This window comes from Colletotrichum truncatum (assembly GCF_014235925.2).
Source record: "Colletotrichum truncatum strain CMES1059 chromosome Unknown Contig_0003, whole genome shotgun sequence".
NCBI classification, from domain to species: Eukaryota; Fungi; Ascomycota; class Sordariomycetes; order Glomerellales; family Glomerellaceae; genus Colletotrichum; species Colletotrichum truncatum.
Genome location: NW_027222400.1, coordinates 1 through 18813, shown reverse-complemented (window position 1 = coordinate 18813; position 18813 = coordinate 1). Strand labels below are relative to the sequence as shown.

The window sequence follows — 18813 nt, the reverse complement described above, 5'->3', positions numbered from 1 at the left end:
CGCATAGAATCGGTATCATACGCGTAATAGTAAGTCTATACGAATAAGCGTCTCAGGACGAACGAAACTACCTAAGGAGCCTTATAAAGGTGCAAGCCCCCAGGGGCTTTTTACCAACTCTTTCACGGGGGAGAATCAAGCTTCGGGAGACGCCAGAAGATCCATACCACATAGACAGGGATTACAAAACGCGAGTAGTAGGCTCTCCAGATCCTACTATTTAGAGACCCCAATATGTATAAAGCACCATATTACATCCCAAGATTTTGTATAAAACATAAAATCGATGCAATAACTAAGTAGTTAGGATCTGGGAGAAGATAAATTACCTAGTAGGAAGGGTATAGCATCAACTAAGTCAGGAACGATCACTATCCTAAAAGAGAAGTAAGATATCATAATAATAAAGGCTCGGATATGCTTCAATACTAGGGGGCTTGAAATTAAGACAGGGTTTGGTATGTACGTAAGAAACCTCTTGATGCCCAGAATGCATAAAAACCAAAACAAAAACATCACACAGGAATGCCTGCACACCTTAACGTGCTAGTTGTTTTATATAAGCTATGTAAGGGAGGGTTGTGATTGCGCTTGGCGATGGCGACCACGTAGCTGAGACACTAGCATAGATAAAGCCTGGGACGAAAGCAAATAACAAAACCCCTACTGGGAATGTAAGTCTGGTGTAGTTATGCCCGCATTCATTCTTTCTGTTCCTCTCGTATGCATACTTTCCCTCCAGGAGTGCCCACCATCCAGACAGACATAAGAGTATCTAGTCACACATAACTAATTCTGTCTTACTCTACAGAGCGGCCGAGAGATGAAACGGAAGCAGAACGGGGAAGACGGCGTGGCAACGCGCCCAAGCCCTAAGCGCCGGACAAGGGATGAACCCTTCCGAGAAAGCGAGTCGGTTCGAGAACAGGCGAGGCCCTACCTGCTGGCAGTCGGCAGGCTGCATATAGATGTTCTGGAGACGACGTGGAGTATAGGTAGAAACCGCCGTCTCGAACCTGGTCACGTCCGGGAACTGAAAGAGGCGTTCATGAAAGGTGGCCTTGAGCGCGGCGCACCCGAGAACCGTATTTTCGTCCTTTGTACTGCCGAAGAGGTCTACCGCATCCGCCGGAGCAGAGATAACGAAGACGATAACGACGACAACGACGATAATAACAATAACGGTAACGATAGTAATAAGGAAAGTAATAACGATAACCACCATAACAATGCCAACAGGAGCAGAGAGCATAGTAGCGACGAAGATCCGTTTCTCCGTTAGGCTGCCGTTAATAAGACCAAGGTAGAGGTTATGGCCGGACAGCACCGACTTCGCGCCCTCCAAGAGTATATCAAGGCAACAGGCGCTCCGGAGTCGGATAACTAGTAGACGTGTAAACTATATGATAAAGGTATGCTAAAGCGTCACCATTAGGGATACTTAGCAGCCTATAGTTTTATATATATATATAACCATAGGAGGGCTAACTATAACTCTTGAGTAGACCGACTCCCGGCAGACCTCGACATAAAGCTACGTATCAACCGTAGAGACCCGAGCCTACCCGATAACCACGGTCAGATCTGGACGCAGCTTGTATCAATCGCGTCAGATACATCAGGAGGATCCACCAAAGGCGGAGCCGCCCAAGTGATTGTCGACTATAAACTCGTGGAGGCCTTACGGCTTGGTGGCGAGAAGAGCTTCCCCACGCGTAGGCTCGTCACGTTATAGAACCACGAGCGGTAGAGAAAGATAACGACGCGATGGTGCCAGACTCGCCTAGGCCTAGAGACCTTCAACATCTCCACCTTTGAGTGGATGGCCAGCCTCCGTATTGACGACTACTGGCTTACGACACTCGAGGCGGCGCTAGGCACACTTAAAGCCCTACCCCTCGACGAGACGCAGGACCTCGGCCAAGACGACTAGAATCGGCTATCAACAGCGATACAATCGGCGACACGTACGCGCGATGCAGTCGAGGCTATATTCTTTACCAGCGACGGCAGCAAGGGCAGCAGCGCGCCCCACCACCGCAAGGTTGGTCTCCTCGAGACCCTGGACGACTCGAATTATAGGGAGGTGTGCCGTGCAGTATAGGCAGTCCCAAGCCTCGAGTTCGTCGACTTAAGGCGCTTCCTCCGAAGCAAGAAGCCCGAGACGGAGGCTGCAGTCCGGATACTACAGCACGTCATCAGCTGGATCCACCACGCCAGCGCAGTCGACCTCGCAATGGTCAATCCCAAGTCGAAAAACAAGCCCCAGCTGCTCAAGTACCTACAGGCTGCTCTCGATAGTTTAGGCATGTCGAGGGGTATGACTAGTAGGTATCCGGCGGACGCAGCACTACAGCTACAGAAACGCGTCCTCGACTTTGCCCAGCGAAACGCGTCTGCCTTTCAGGCGCCGGAGGTGCAGGCATATATTACCGACAAAATCACACTCGTAAACACACCCGACTATAGCAAACGGTTTAACTACGTCGTATGGGCACGCCTACTACGGATTGTCCGGCAGGTCGTCGACGCGGAGGATAACAGCCACGTCCTTAGACCCGAGTGGGAAACATCGAATACAAACGAGGGAGGTGTCCCCCGGGCGGAGGTTTCAACACTCATAAATACATTCTGCGCTAGTCTCTTCAAACTCGGAGATCGGCCGGTTAAGAAGAACGACTCTGCACTTATCGCTCTCCAGCGTAGGGTTGAGAAGCTCCTGACATCGTCTACTACCGAATTACAAGGTATACTATCGACTAGTCCAGTTTCGTCGGCTAGTAAAACTATACCTTACGCCACAGAGGGTGATGACAGCCTCCTACAGAAGCAGAAACAGCAGCAGCAGCAACGAAAGGCGGGGGCTCTAAGAGATCTGAGCCCCCCGCCACCAGCGCAGAAGCCTAGAAACTCTCGGGAGAACAGCAGTAAAAGAGCACCTCCAACCCGCGGCGCAAGAGTAGATCTCCTGTCGGACGAAGAGGAGTCTCTACCCTCCTCAACCCCTCCTAGGCGACTACCGAGTGACCGGCAAAATAGAGTAGAGGTTACGTCGCCAATTCTAGGGGTCTTAACAGCTCTGAATACTCCTACTCCCAAACCAATACCACACTGGAAGGTAGGCCCGAGAGCAGGAAGGAGACAGTAGTGTAGGCCTAACCTAAAGTCGTAGCCAAGCATAAACACGTCTATAGGATAAGGCTAGGTCTGAATCTAAATAAAAGACAATGGAGAATGAGAGTGATTTTGTCGTAATGAGCAACGCTTACCTATACAAAAAAATAATGCCATAATCCCAGTTATGTCTCGTCATCTTATCTTACAACATTTTCATTTACCTTATTGCCTATGGCTACAGTATTATTATATTGCTTTTTTTTTTCGACACAGAGCCTAGAAACATGAGCTAGTTACCTAATTTTGTTTTTTCTTTCTTTCTTAGAGAAGCAACAGGGGGATAAGAAGGAGAGGCTAAGAGAGATACAGGTATAGATCGGAGGGGGAAAAGCCCCTGGGGGCTTTTTCATTATTTCAAAATACCGCTTATGAGTTCACGTGTGATTTTCTAAGTGTATTCTAAGCATCATTATCATTCCATATTTCTTGTTTGTTGATTAATTTATTAGAAAAAAATAAGAAATAATCTACTAACAAAACAAAGAGTTGTCTTATCAGAATATTTTAGTACTTATAAGAAGGCTAGTAATAAGTAGTAGCCTTCTTTCAGTAATACTAGAAATTACAGCACCTACCATATAGAAACAGACGGAACACCCTAGGCTACTCAAAAGTATATAGACGCTATCGGTTTTCCTTTTAGACTTAACTTACAAGTAAAGCTAAACAGCCTAGTATAATGTCTATCCATGCCACCCTCTACAACAGGCCCTCTGCTATCGATGAGGCAATCTTATTCGCCGACGCGTCATGGAGGAATGAGGAAGAGGACGACGAAGAAGAAAATAGCGACCAGCGAGGCCATGGCGGAGAAACACAGAGGTGGGCGGTTGATCACTCTACAGGCCATCATCGCCTCCGAGGTAAGGAAGCATCTCAGGGCAGGGGGCGCCTAGTAGAAAATCACCTTGGTTAGTAAGCTATCTACTATTGCTAACACTAAAGAACAGTAGATCGCTTTATCCAAAGGGTTTTAGCAAAGGACTTTGAGCCCGATAACGCACTGAAGATGATCCAAGAGAAGCACACCATCGACTTCGGGTCTATCCGGACCGGGTGCACCCAGGCGCAGCCGTCAGATGGATACTACCCGCAATTCTTCCTCGACTTCTTTAGCGTTATAGGCAAGCCTGGTCAGGCTATATCGAAGCGCGACGGCCCGATCTTCGACAACATTATCGTATCGTTCCAGCGATAGTCAGCTCCTTACGGCGCCAAGCACATCAGCAGGATCCCTTTCGACATAACCAGGCGAACCTTTCGGATTGCGCAGGCGGCCACGCGCGAGACCTGGTTCATCGTCATACACCCAGTGACAAGCGAGATGTCGGAGTTGCCCTCCTCGTCCGCCGACGCCCGCCGGAGGCGGGAGCAGGCCGGCGAGCGAAGCGGCATGCCCACGCAGTTAGCAAGCGAGTTAGCCTCCTACATCACCAGCGTATTTCAAGTTCCCGAGCTCCTGGGGGAGGGCGTCGAGCCCTCGTGGCGCCTCGGCAGGCAGGAAAGCCAGAGGATCAGCTCCAACCGGTAGATAACGTTCCAAGAGAGGTTTATGGAAGGCTAGGCAGCCTGGTCGCACCAGCGCGGGCCTAGGTCGTTCTAGGCGAAGCACGAGCCGGCCTTCCATGCTTACGACTATAGAGTAAATATCGAAATCGAGGTAAACGATAAGCTCTATAATCTACCGCGAGAGAGACACTACTCGATAGACGAGGATAGCGAGGATAAAATTAACGGATACGAGTACTTAGAAGAGAGTAGTAACGAAACATACTAGCTAGAGGAGCTCTCTATAACGGACGATAAGGTTCCTTCTATAACAGCAGACACGAGGGGTAATAAGCGTATAGGAAGCAGCGGTAATAGCATCGACAACACGCGTTACAAGGGTATATTATCAGAATATAACAGCCTCCGGAAACTAATATCTAAGTTAGAAGCGCGCTTCCACCTAGAAAGCATAACCGCCGTATCATACGCGCTCGCCGTCTATATCAATAGCGACAGGGTAGTAGCCGACAACAATAGCGAAGCCAGTCAGGCAGAGACGAGGAGCCTGCTTATCGACAGGAACATGATCACGAGGGAATTCGCAAGCGCTCGGGACTACACGTTCTATCCGCAGGCATTCCATCCAGTATATGGAAACATATCGTCTAGCCGCCCGCCCATGTTTCTGGACTCACTCTTCGCAGCCATGAAGGGTAATATGAGCGACCGGAACGAGGGTGCTGATGTGTTATCCTTTGGGTACTTCCAGGGCTACTCGAACATCAAGCGTAGCGTCCGTCACAGCCCCCACGACCTGTTGGCAACGAAGGGCTATGCGACAGCGGCGCTAACCGTACCAACGTCAGACGCCGGGGCCACATGGGCTACAAGCCAAAAGCGCGAACGACTATTACGCATTGTCCGCGGACCGGACGAGTCTAAACCCTTCGCAAGAGAACGACAGCAGATCAACGTTGCGATCGGGGCCGAGGAGGTTGCCTTCCGGCTCGAGCAGGTAGTCTCCCTGGACATGCGGCGTATGGTCGGCGGACAGCGGACGTTCGAAACCGTCATCAGACCCATCTTCCAGATGATGCGGTTCTTCCTCGTCGAGCACGAGTCGTATGTACACATCTTCCGGTCTATGCCGCTCGAGATATTCCCCCGGATCATGTGTGCCTACTCCAGGCTTTTCGAGGTCGTCATCGGCGAGATGGAGCGCCAGTTCGTCATCGGAGGGGAACAGGGGCTTGATCTCGCGCGCTCCGAGGCGATCGCCGTCATCGATCGCCTAGGCGGTTATATGTTCTCGGGCCACCCGCGGCACCTTCCCAAGACCATACTGCGGCCGCTCGGCACGCTCGGAAGCCTCTGGGCCGGGGGCTGGCCCTTCATCGACCCGGCCGTCTTAAACCTCGGAGCTTCGGGGTCGTCAGGAGGGGCAGTCATCAACATGTCGCGGTGGCCCCACTCCGCCAAGACGGGCCGGCCCGAGCTGCTCCACGTCCGGGAGCTGCACCACCACTATGGCGCCCGGGTGGCCTCCTGCCGCGAGAGCGCCGTATGGTTTGCACAACTCGGCGAGGCCGCGTTCACCAGCAAGACGGCCGTCACGTCATTCGCCCAAGAGCTCATCCGCGAACTCTGGATCCCGCAGACCAAGGATTTCATCATCCAGCAGCTCAGGCGCCGCCTCCACGAGGGCAGCAGCAACCAGGGTAGAGATCCCATCACCATGGAAGATATTGCCATGTGCGAGAGAGCAATATCCACCTGGGATGCAGCGACTGACGCATTCACGTGGAGGGCACTCCGGCAGCTCTGTCAGGGCTTGAAGCCCGGTGGGAAGCGTGTAGCCGTGACGGTATCGGGCCAGCGCGCGCGGCAGGATTTCGTATCCGAAATGGTACGAGTAGTCGGAAGCGAGAAGGGCAGAGACGCCTTCTCGGCGAAGAACGCGACATGGCCCCTGACGCTTCACTTCGCCATCGCCAACAGCCGCAAGTCGCAAGGTGGGATCGACCTGGGAATGTGGGTTGGGGCCGTCCTGAGCTGCCTCGTTGTTAGCGGTATCGAATGGGTACCCGACTCGGTCCGCGGCCGTTTTACCTCGAGGAGTGTCGTACGGCTGGGGGGTGCAGCCATACCGGAGCCGGTACCGTCGGGGCCGCCAGGATCCCTGCGTCGGGAAGCACAGGATACAGAGATCAGACACAACCGGGTCCTAAGGCAGAGGGCGCAGCGCCAGGAACAACACGGTGCCCGAATCGATTTCGGGTGTCCCGTCCCGTTTACAAACATTCCCAACCTGATCCTCTCCGGGTTCGAGAAAGCAAAGGCGATGTTTTCCAACAAGGGGGATAGTAAGGTACTCGAACACTATCAGCTTGCCATCAACTGCCTCGCCGAGAACATCGACGACTATAGGTGTCAGCTTATGCTGATGATCACGCTGACGATATGTTCGTCCTCCGAGACGCCCGAGGTCGCTCTAAAAGCGAATAAATTCACTATAGCGGACAAACGAAAGGACCCAGGGCAACTCGCCCTCGTCATGGTCACACGAATGATGTGGTTCCTCTACCCTGCGTCTTTCCCATGGGCTAAAAACTCTGGCGGTACTGCATACGACGTAGCCGAGATGACAAAAAAAGTTGGTAAGTTAAGTACGGAGCCCCCTAATGTCTCCATCCAAGAATCGTACTGATATAACCCACTGTTGATTAGAGCAGAAAGGCTGCAACAACCGTGTGCTCAAGGTGCTTTGTTAGGTCAAGGCAACCAGCGGGCGGCCTACCCCGCGGAACACGGAGGTTACGCTCCAGTCGTCAGAGGAGATGCTTAGGACCCTCCGGGGGTTGCAGTCCGCAATGAAGAGGCCGGAGGATTTTATCGGCATGGTTTTCCACAGTAGCGATGAAGTATGGGTGGATCGGTGCGCTAGTATCATTAAGCAGTAGGTTAGCCATAGCGGTTTCGATTATATTATCCATCTCGAAGCCGTGAATATAGCTATTAGGCGAAAGAGTGGTCTCATTATGTTAAGCGGAGTTAGGCAGGCAAGTGGAGACGTGCCGAATTAGGTCAAGCCGTCATATATATTACTCTTGTAATCAATGATGAGGCAGAACATAATGTTTTCTATACTACAACGTATGTGGATTTTCCAGGAGGTAAACAACAGTTATCAACGCTACACAGATGCCTGGTAATACTTTTAAACAGACTGCCCCAAGGGATTAAGGGAAAAGTTAAGAGGCAGGGTAAATTAGAAGATATACAACATCATAAGCTTAGCCAAAGGTCGATATAGCATACAGAAATTACCCTATAAGGCAAGTGGGGTAGCAAGATTTATGGGGTAGACAGGGGCAAATTACCGGATGAGGGGAAGCCGTCACATAGATTACAAGAGTAATATTTGTTACAACTTATATATTATATACTAATATGCAGTTAAAAGTAGCAATATTCCCGTTATTCCGTATTGATAGTAGTCTTAGTATTATTAATGTTACCGAAAGGGAATACTATTCGTTACCGCTTATTTAATAGGCGTTAAGTAGAAGAAAGCTAATATGCCTAGTCGCACTGTTTAGCTTACTATACTATGAAGCCTGCTAAGGGTTATAGAGAAAACTAAAGGCAACGCCGTGATTAGTACACCTCTAACCCTACTCCCTAACGGAAAGGGCGGTGAGTGGAAGAACATCAACATGTCCGGTCGCACCAAATGTATCCTTCCGTAAGCCGATAGAATGATACTCATATTAGATTATCATTTCTTCCGGCCTTTACGTATACTGTAGAATACCCTGCGAATGTCTGTTAGGATAACAAACAGCGGTTACGGGGAAAGGCGTTGCTACCAGCCAATGGGAAGTAGGAAAGTAGCTAAGCTAGTAGGATGTCTAGCAATGCGTGGTTGTCTGGGTTGTTAGTGATATTTCGGACTGGTTCAGGTGCCGAACGGACTCTGATTTGGACTTGGTTATGCTGCTATTGATCTATTACCCTTTTATTCCACACCCAAAGGACAGCTCTGTTAGTCTCACATTCCAGCCCTTGATAAAATTCCCCCAGATAATACTCCCTCACAAGAATACGTTGATTCGCAACCGCAAGAACATGAAGACGTCGGTAGCCCCTGGTTTATCCATAGGCACCCTTGCCTAAGGTAACCGTTCCTTTATTACTCTCGAACGGATGAGTTGTAACGTGCCCTTTCTCATAGCTAAAGACACTATCAAAAAAGAGCCCCTCGAACGGAGAAACGAAAGCATCTCCCCTCGTCCTCTCTAAGAAGTCCGGTATATTATCAGATAATATATCCGAAATCAGTCCTAAAGGCGCTAAGACAATAGTAGAGAATATACAAACGATAATAGAGAGGATGAATAAAAATGACGACCAGGGACTGTAGGCGACGTCGCCGACGACAATGTCGCTCAGCCGAACGATGGTCTCCTGCTTTAACTAGTCCGTTATTGGCGGAGGCTGTCTCGCCTGGAGTTTACACCCCCCCCCTGTGACCAGAGCTTGGGTTGTATTAGTGCATTGTAATGCCAACAGACCACTCCTTACGCTTTCCAGAGCCCCAGATCGGAAAGTATTTCGAAAGGCTCTTTCTATGTAGGAAGGTCCTATGCTTAAATCGATATCCTATCGCGGATCGGAAAAAGGAAAGCAGCACGCTAACCCATCCGGTAGCCCCGGTATATTACTAGGCAATACCTAAATAATACTAGCAGGGCTGTTGAGAATACATTCGGTATCAATCGACGAACCTAAAGTAAGCTACTCCTCTAAGAAAATATCACTAGGCCGGATCTCTCTAGTGATTTTCTCTCTTCTAGTCGGGTTTACCGAAGTTTGAAATATTCGGTGATGATTCCAGGTTATGAATTCGGGATAGTAGGTTATATCCCTACTCGGCGAGAGGACTTGGCCTGAGTGCCTCTAGCATACTGCTAAATGGTAAATGGTTGAAGGAAATAACGGAGAAAACAGTCCCCGGTTCGATATTCCCTGCTAGACCGGGAAAGGTAAACCGCGCCCTAATTTCATCGGTAGCTCCAAAGTATCCTTAAACAATACACAAGCAAAGATATAAACGATAGTGGAGGAGCTAACTAAAAATGACGACCAGGGACTGTAGGCCACGTCGCCCACTTCGACCGTCGCCTAGCCGCCCGATAGTCTCCTGCTTCAATCAGCCTGTCGTTGGCGGAGGCTGTCTCGCCACGAGTTCGCATCCCCTGTGACTAGAGCTTGGTTTGCATTGGTGCGTTGTAATGCTAACAGACTACTCCTTACGCCTTCCAGAGCCCCAGATCCGAAATCGGTTCTGAAGGCTCTTTCTATGTAGGGAAGTACTCTCCTTGGTACGGCATCTTATCGCGGATCGGAAAGGGGAAAACAACGCCTAGCCCCGTCCGGAAGGCCCGGTATATTATTCGGCAATACCTAAAGGATAGCAGCAAGGCTACTGCGAATACGTTCGTTATTAATACACGATTACATAGTAAGTTCCTCCCCAGAGATAATATTACCAGGCTAGATCTCTCTGGCGATTATCTTTTCTTTTCCTGCCCTCATTCTTACTTCGACTTGGCCTGGCAAAGCCTGTGCAGTAGTATAACACCCTTGCAAAGGGAAATAGCCACGTAGTTCAGGTAAGCTATCGCTCCAACCTTTATAGAGAGAGGATAAGAACTTACAACTCAGAACGGCCCATCTCACAAGTGCTAGGGCCGACCCCGCGTCCTTAGATAGCCGCCTGACCCTTCTTGCTCTAACCGCGGAGATCGACGGATGGAACCATAAGAACCCTCGTTCTACCGAGTTTCTCAAGTGCTAGGGCCGACCCCGCGTCCTTGGATAGCCAGCCGCCTGGCCCTTCTTGCTCTAACCGCGGAGATCGACGAATGGAACCATAAGAACCCTCGTTCTACCGAGTTTCTCAACAATTCATTCTCTCTTCTATTTTGGTTCGCCGAAGTATGGATTCTTGGTAATGATCCTAGGTTGTAACTCGGGATAGTAGTTTCTACCCTTACTCGGCGAGAGGTCTTGGCCTGAGTGCCTCTAGCATACTGCTAAATGGTAAATAGTTGAAGGAAAGAACGGAGAAAACAGTCCCCGGTTCGATATTCCCCTCTATTCTGGGAAAGGTAACCTACGCCCTAGTCTGATTAGTAGCTCCGAAGTATTCTCGGATAATACACGAGCAAAGATAGAGGTAAAAGGAAGCCTAGTTTCTTCGACGGCTCTGATATATTATTATACAATACATAAACAGTGGCAGAGGGGCCGGGCGGGACATATATAGCATCGAGAGAAGCGTCGAGCATGAAGTTCCTTCAGCCAGTGACGTCTGCCGCGCACACACCAGATACACCCCAAACAAACACCAGAATCATGTTCGCTTTAAAGACCTGCGGCTTCATAAGCACTAGGGATTGCAAAGGTCAACTGCATGTTCTGAAAGTTGCGGCCAGCAGCATATCTTTCAACCCCCTCGGAGACGCTGACCGCCGAGGCTTGCTGTACGATGCTAAATGGATTGGCCGGGTGAAAGAGATTGGGAGGATTCTCAATATCAACATGGGAACTTTGTATGATGGGTGTGGTCGGTCTACCGGACACGTAAAGAGGAAATACGATCAAGGAGCTCAAGCGTCTTAGGACGTGACTTATAGAGCAGAGATACAGGCCTCAGTACGGAGATCCACCTAATCCAGGGACATATAGTAGTATTCTGGTCTGCGCCGACCTGATAGTGGGGGGAAACCAAGTTAAGCTGATAATCAGTTCAAGACCCAAGAGTGATGCGACAACCTGATAGTGACGACCCCCTGTTAAGCTGATAGACCCGTGCACCTTACTAAGCAGGAAACCGACGACAAACGCGGGAAGGACGGCCTTATATGATAGAAAAAGCAAGTCCTCGCCAGGAAAGCCAGTTAGGTATCCAGGCGGGAACCTTATTAGGTAAGCTACTAGAATCAACCCCTCGATAATCAACCCTACTCGTCAATAACCTTCCCTCGCCCCGCGCAGACTTTATACGCACTTGATAAGTCAAACCAAAACCAAAGAAGCACTACCTCTCCGACAAAAAACCATAAAACCTCAGGTAATATAGACGGAATATGTCCTCTTTACCGCAGCAGGTCTGCCCTACCTGGGTATTTGCAAGCGGCTCAAACGCCCAGTACGTCATACCTCCCTAGTAGTTATCCCTTGTTTAGCCCCCCTCCTGTATCCTTCCTAGATTTTACATCTACTTCCTCAAAACCATCCTACTAACGTTATCTATCTCTTTTCTCGTCGGAAAGTGCATGTAAGAATCGCGCCTGGTTTACGGAGTATATACCTTTCGAATCCGTAACGTATAACTACGTCGGCGAGGGCCCTCGTGTCTACGGGGTCGGCACCGTTGAGCTGCCTATCGCACAGCCTCCCAGGGCCGATGGGCTCAGTATGCTGTCTACTCTCCGCCTTGAGAACGTCTTGCATACACCGGACAGCATTTGTAACGTCATCGGAGGCATGCTGCCGCTTAACTTGATCGGAGGTAGGAAAGGTGGCGACGGGTTCGGCCGTTATGCGCTCCACCAGGCGGACGGCCACCCAGTGGTCTACTCCCGCCCAGGACAGACGCTCTTTGTTGTTCAGTTGCGAAAGCCCCCTAGCGGGCTACAATACGGGCCTTCTACGCTAGAGGAGGATGTTAACTATGTAATTAATGTATCATGGCCAGAAAGCGAGAGGGAGCGTTTCAAGGATCACCTCCGCCAGTCAGACGGGGTTAGTCAAGAGGCCGGGTATACTAGGAAGGAGAAGCAATGGCTGAAGAAACACTTTGCTAGGGAGTATGAGTTTCTTCTAACCTATGGGGCTTAAGATCCATAACGAGGAGGACCGGGAAGAAGGCAGGAATATTGCACGTGCTATGATGGAAAACGAATCAGAATAGTTATAGTAGCTATACACTAGTTTCGAGCTTACCTAGGCGTCTAGGGTTTAGTAGATATAATCTAAATAATAATAAGGATATATTACTTAGGGTTATTAATAAAGGACTAAACATTGAGTTCTTTAATCGACTATATCTATAGTATATACGCTAGATAGACTTGTTTATTTCTGAGTTACATGATAGACCAACTACTAAGCTCCCTTAGTCGGTAGTATCTGCTACGTATACGCTAGGTAAACCTCGAGTAACGAATAAAATAATACTCCCTCTAAAGACCTATGGTTTGTTAAGTACTAGGGATTACAAAGGCTAATTATATGTTCTGAAAGTTGCGGCTAGTAGTATATCTTTCAAGCCCCTCGGAGACGCTGACCGCCGAGGCTTGCTATACGATGCTAAATGGATTAGCCGGGTGAAAGAGATTGCGAGGATTCTCAACATCGACATAGGAACTTTGTATGACGGGTATAGTCGGTCTGCTACACCGGAATAAGTCAGTATATAGGCAGCCGGGCACGTTGAAAAGACGATCGCAACGCATATTGTCTTTATTTACCTAAAGAAGCCAGGGATTCAAGCCAATAATATCACGATCGAGGAGCTCAAGCGTCTGAGGACGTGCTTCACAGAGTAGGGCCGCAGGCCTCAGTACGAGATCCATCTCACCCGAGGACCTTGTGGCGTCCCTCGACTGGGGAGACTCACGGGGATTCAATTTAAACTCTCGTCGTGGGAGAAGAATGTTATATTGCATGGTCTTGAACCACGCATTGTATACGAGGGCAACAACGAGGGCAACAACGAGGGCAACAACGAGGGCAACAACGAGGGCGACAACGAGGGCGACAACGAGGGCGACAACAAGGACGACAACAAGGACGACAACGAGGGCAAAAACGGGGGTTATTTAGGCAATTACCTCCCGTTCGTCTCTCAACTAGGGAGACTTACGGGAGTCTAATTCAAAATCTAGTCGTGGGAGAAGAATGTCGTATTGGATGGCCTTGAACCACGCAAGTCAAGAGTAGACATATTAAAGAAGGAAATGCTGGAACGATTTAGGTATCGAGCTATCCCCCCTAGTCAAGGGCCTTGTAGCGTCCCTACCTCGCAGAGCGGGGCTGCAGGCCTCAGTACGAGATCTACCTCACTCGAGGACCTTATAGCGTCCCTCAACTAGGGAGACTCACGGGGATCTAATTCAAACCCTCGTCGTAGGAGAAGAATGTTATATTGCATAGTCTTGAACCACGCATTGTATACGAGGGCGACAAGAAGGGCGATAACGAGGACGACAACGGGGGCGATAACGGGGGTTATTTAGGCAAGTGTGTCCCGTTCGTCTCTCGACTAGGGAGACTCACTGGGATCTAATTCAAATCATCGTCGTGGGAGAAGAATGTTATAATACATGGCCTTGAACCATGCAAGTCGAGAGTAGACATCTTAAAGAAGGAAATGCTAGAACGATTTTGATATCGAGATATCCCCCGTCCTCGAGGACCTTGTAGCGTCCCTACCTCGCAGAGCGGGGCTGCAGGCCTCAGTACGAGATCCACCTCACTCGAGGACCTTGTAGCGTCCATGAATTAGGGAGACTCACGGGGATCCAATTCAAACTCTCTTCATAGGAGAAGAATGTCATGCTGGATGGTCTTAAACCACGCATTGTATACGAGGGCGACAACAAGGGCGATAACAAGGACGATAACGAGGGTAATAACAGGGGTTATTCAGGCATCGAGATCTCCCCCTTTCTTAAGGGCCTTGTGGCGTCCCTCGACTAGGGAGACTCACGGGGATTTAATTTAAAATCTGGTCGTGGGAGAAGAATGGTATGTTGGGTGGCCTTGAACCACGCATTGTATACGAGGGCGACAACGAGGGCGATACCAAGGACGATAACAAGGACGATAACGAGGGCGATAACGGGGGCGATAACTAGGGTTCTTTAGGCAAGTACGTTCTATTCGTCTCTCGACTAGGGAGACTTATAGGAATCTAATTCAAAATCTGGTCGTGGGAGAAGAATATCACATTGGATGGCCTTGAACCACGCAAGTCAAGAGTAGACATGTTAAAGAAGGAAATGCTGGAACGATTTGGGCATCGGGATATCCCCCTGGATAACGAGGTAGAACAGGTCGAGCAGGAAGTCGAGGAAGATAGCTAAAGAGATATTGAATACAAGGGCGACAACGAGGACGGCAACGAGGACGATAGCAAGGGCGACAACAAGGACGACAACAAGGGCGATAACGGGGGTTATTTGGTTATCGAGATATCCCCCTAGATAACGAGGTAGAACAGGTCAGGTAGGAATTTAAGGAAGATAACTAGAGAGATATTATATAGAACCCAGCGCTTCATTAAGCAAATCCTATTTAAAGAGCCTACCAACTAGAGACTATAGTATATCAGAGCATACGGTCGGCTCCGAATTACCGGGTATATCACATCGGTTAGAATACGGGGCTACAAAGCAGCCCGCCCAGCCACCCGGGCAGCCGCGCGGCCCGCGTGACTAGAAGAGGACCGAAGTCTCCCTTCCACACGTCACGGGCTAACCGCATCCTCTCGCCTGCCTTTAAGTTCAAGGTTATTTCGGATTCTCTCAACAACGACGGAAGGCCACGTAGCTTGGTAGGCAGAGCACTCCTCTAACTAAGGAGAAGACCCGGGTTCAAGTCCCGGTGTGGTCGGTCATTTTTGCTACGATGGCCTTTTTTTTTTTTGCTCCGGAATGGCGGTGCTTTTCCCTACGTGCGCGCGCCGCACGCCGGCCACCGACGCGGGGCACAATGCTGGAGGGGATCCCGGCGGCCACGCCGTATTCTTGGGCCTCTATAGCCCGTCCGATCGCTACGCAAGTCGGGGCTACTTAGCCTGCGGGAGGTTGCGTCGGCAGCTACGGGAGTATTCGTGAAGCCCCAGTCGGCAGCAAGCAAGGGATTCCACGTTTTCGCATCAATCACCAGATAGCAAGCCCAGCAGGATCCCAACAAATATAGTCCGTCGCAGTCAAGGTTTGCGAGAACACAAGGTAGCTTAACTATTTAATCCATCCCGACTCGGACAGAATCGGCCTACCCAAAGCCAACTACCAACTTCACCCGAAAAGAGCCTAAAGAAGTAGAGCAAGAGGACTCAGGCGCGATGTCTATTAATCAAGCGCTTGAAACTTTGGGTTAGGGTTACGCATACTGCCAGAGGTGTAGGCCCTCACAGTCGCTATGTAGGGAAGGGTTTACAGGAGCGGCAGTGAGCAGCAGCAGATGAGGAGTATTATCGGACGGGAAGCAGACAGGCTAGCAGCGGTCCCGGGGTCCGGGTCCAGGTCCAGGTCGAGATCTAAGATAATATAGGAGGCATAAAGTAGTAAGAAATAATAGGAAAAGAAGGGAAAGGTAATCAGTTCTCCATATGTACTACGGATGAGTATAGCTGCTAGTAAAACAGAGGCTATACGTAGTTACTAGTTAGCAGCTACAGTCCGAACTGCCAGAGACGGGTAATCGATTTGTTGTCTTCCTACCACCGGAAGTGGATCAATAGCTTTAAGCGCATTCCAAGTCTTCATAATCATCTCCAAGTATTTATCAAAGCCGCTGTCAGGCCCGATTGTTCCATCTCCAGCAAACTCAGAAGCAAGGTAGATAAGTTCATCAACCGTGACATCCCTGTGATCTACAACAGAGATACAAAGAATATAAGCTAGGATATTCTTATGGGTTGAGATTACACCCGAAGTTACTAAAGTTATACTTATAAGTATACATATCGACGCGAATGATTGCGTTGCTATGGCTAGTCAGCTAGTCTATTAAATATCAACCTATAGATCTAGGACTTACTGCTTAACGCAAACAAAAAACTTCTTATCATAGCTCTCACCAGCCGAGGTGTCGCCAAGAATGGTTGAGAGACCGGTTTTAACAACAGCTTTGAAGCCATCGAGAACGCCTCGACTTCCAGTATCAGAAGAGCCGAAGAAGGCATCCACAGCTTCATCTACCCCTTTGCCTGGCTATAGAAGTATATGTTTAGCTTGATATCCCTTATAAGGAGTTAACTCCACTCACTGTCTTCTCAGCGTCAACTTGGACATGACGCTCAAATCGGAGTGCTCTCTTTCCAGGAACACTCGTCTTCATTGCGGACTCATGGTCCAGAAACATCTTCTCCAGCTCTGCCTCAAACGTGTCTAATCGGGCATCAGCAAGCTTCATCATAAGCTCAAGCTGTTCTTTAGCCTTTGCTTCCTATTCCTTGCTATTGTCAAGCGCGTTCGCAATAGCACTAGCAACTTGACCCATAGTGATAGATGATTAGTTTCGAAATAATAAAGTAACAAAGTAGGTATTAATCTTTTTCTAGTTCATTAATAAGATAGAGCTTGGGGGTTGGTAGATTACTTTTGAGTAGCATATCAATTGAATACTTATATACTTTGCTTATTATAAGATGAGTAAGCCGATAATAACTTCAAGAGTTGGACGAATAGCTCCTTATTCGCTCTAGTTGATTGAATTTGTAAGCTACGCCAGCAGACAATACTAACTACTTGCTAGTAACAAGACTGTGTTTCAGTTGCATTCGTAAATCAACCGCCTCAGGTCTTCTTTATACTTGTATAAGTGCATAGTAAGCGTATAGAATAGTATAGTTGATTTCTACTTTTGAATTACTTATTTAGTTAGTGGCTGGTTAAGAGGCAGAGCTTCTTCGAATTAAAATCACCTACGGTTTTTAGTGGATAGCTGACTTTATTTGCTAGCTTTCTTAGCTCTATGCATGCAGCAACTACTAGGGTAATAGAGACAAAAACAGTAGGGAAGCCGAAGCATCAAAGGTATAGTGGCTAGCTGAAATACTACTACTACTCAAGTATTCCGTCCCGTAAAGCGTTGCGGTTCCTACTAAACCCTTACTATCATTCCACCCCGATTCCGTCTGATTCAGACAGAATCGGCTATATAAACGGTTGCAGGTGGTCCGGGGTCTCATACAAGATTGGCTCATTCAAGATCTGGATTTTCCGTTCTTTCCAGATCGTGGGCCAGGGTCCAGTATTCCACCCCGATCGGGCCCACCGATAGACAGATAGGTAGACAATACGAAAGGAGTAATAGCAAAGGCAGGTAATAAGTATAACACCGAATACTAAATCAAGGCAATAATTTATTTACTCAAGTAGGTTATTATTTCTATTAGGTCCCAAGCCGCTTAGGATATAATAACAAACAGCACATATCCGCGTTTACGCAACTAATAAAGTACGTTCTCCTGCTCTGTAGGCGCAGGTTCCTCAAAAGTTGCGGAGTGGGTCACCAAAGTAAACCCCAATATTGCCAATATCAATTGGCAGATACTTGTTAAAGATTCCGCCAGCAAAACCAGCAAGTACACTACCAAGTTTCTGTTTAATACTTGCAACGAATCGCCACTATAAGATAAGGTTAGCTCTTCTTAATCAAACTACCTTACTAAGTTATACTACGTAACAACTTACCTGGTAAGGCGTTCTGTTCTTATCGTGGAATACCAGCCAACGCTGAGTCTTTTCTTTATCCTGGCCGTACTGGAAAGTTTCGTCGACAACAAAGGTGAAGTCTTCACCAGCCGTCTTCTTCTCCTTAAGCTTATCTAGCCAGTCCTTCTGGATAAAGAGGACGCTCTCCTCGTCTCCTATGGTTGAAGTTAGCCCCATATCCCCTGCAGAAGAGAATACCAGACATGAGGAACTAGTATTATCCTATAAGAGAAGTCATACCCTTATCCTTGTTGAAAAAGGGGACAGAGTAGTACTGTTCCTTCTTCTGTTTGAACATCTGCTGCCACTCAATAGTGATCTCATTCGTCGTAAGATCGCCGGCGCGGACGAAGATCTTATTATTCTTCTCAACAATACCCATTTTGAAGGTTGTTTTAAGAAGTATTAAAGTAAAGGTTAAAGTTGTTTAAAAGTCTGGTAAGGTAGCGGAGTAGTATTATGATAGATAAAGGCTTGCCGGTTGGAAACAGATGCCAGTTTACCAAGTAGGAAACAGGATATTTATAATTTTTTTTTCCCTCTCTCTCAAGTATGTCATCATAACTAGAGGGGCCCTAGATACCACCGCCTAAGACATAATAAACATAATCCGTATCATAAGTTGCTA

General features: G+C 48.6%; 6 protein-coding genes across 6 annotated transcripts; 5 read left to right on the top strand and 1 right to left on the bottom strand.

Annotated features, from left to right (window-relative positions):
- Positions 1-823: 823 nt before the first annotated feature.
- Positions 824-1933, top strand: CTRU02_204883 (uncharacterized protein; the record flags this gene model as incomplete). Its single annotated transcript, XM_070204441.1, has 3 exons — positions 824-1184; positions 1506-1715; positions 1794-1933. The coding sequence occupies 3 exons, from the start codon at positions 824-826 to the stop codon at positions 1931-1933; spliced, it is 711 nt and encodes a 236-aa protein (XP_070061545.1).
- A 303-nt stretch (positions 1934-2236) lies between these two features.
- Positions 2237-3148, top strand: CTRU02_204882 (uncharacterized protein; the record flags this gene model as incomplete). The annotated part of the gene is made up of 2 exons (XM_070204440.1): positions 2237-2773; positions 2807-3148. The coding sequence occupies 2 exons, from the start codon at positions 2237-2239 to the stop codon at positions 3146-3148; spliced, it is 879 nt and encodes a 292-aa protein (XP_070061544.1).
- A 708-nt stretch (positions 3149-3856) lies between these two features.
- CTRU02_204881 (uncharacterized protein) lies at positions 3857-4375 on the top strand (the record flags this gene model as incomplete). The annotated part of the gene is made up of 2 exons (XM_070204439.1): positions 3857-4040; positions 4128-4375. 2 exons carry the CDS (start codon positions 3857-3859, stop codon positions 4373-4375), a joined length of 432 nt encoding a protein of 143 aa, XP_070061543.1.
- Positions 4376-4501: 126 nt separating this feature from the next.
- On the top strand, positions 4502-7439 carry CTRU02_204880 (uncharacterized protein; the record flags this gene model as incomplete). Its single annotated transcript, XM_070204438.1, has 4 exons — positions 4502-4704; positions 4819-4934; positions 5115-7325; positions 7396-7439. The coding sequence occupies 4 exons, from the start codon at positions 4502-4504 to the stop codon at positions 7437-7439; spliced, it is 2574 nt and encodes an 857-aa protein (XP_070061542.1).
- Positions 7440-11822: 4383 nt separating this feature from the next.
- On the top strand, positions 11823-13613 carry CTRU02_204879 (uncharacterized protein; the record flags this gene model as incomplete). Its single annotated transcript, XM_036734132.2, has 3 exons — positions 11823-11884; positions 12009-12545; positions 13295-13613. The coding sequence occupies 3 exons, from the start codon at positions 11823-11825 to the stop codon at positions 13611-13613; spliced, it is 918 nt and encodes a 305-aa protein (XP_036574144.2).
- A 4347-nt stretch (positions 13614-17960) lies between these two features.
- On the bottom strand, positions 17961-18567 carry CTRU02_204878 (uncharacterized protein; the record flags this gene model as incomplete). Its single annotated transcript, XM_036734133.2, has 3 exons — positions 17961-18098; positions 18165-18340; positions 18426-18567. 3 exons carry the CDS (start codon positions 18565-18567, stop codon positions 17961-17963), a joined length of 456 nt encoding a protein of 151 aa, XP_036574145.2.
- Positions 18568-18813: the final 246 nt, after the last annotated feature.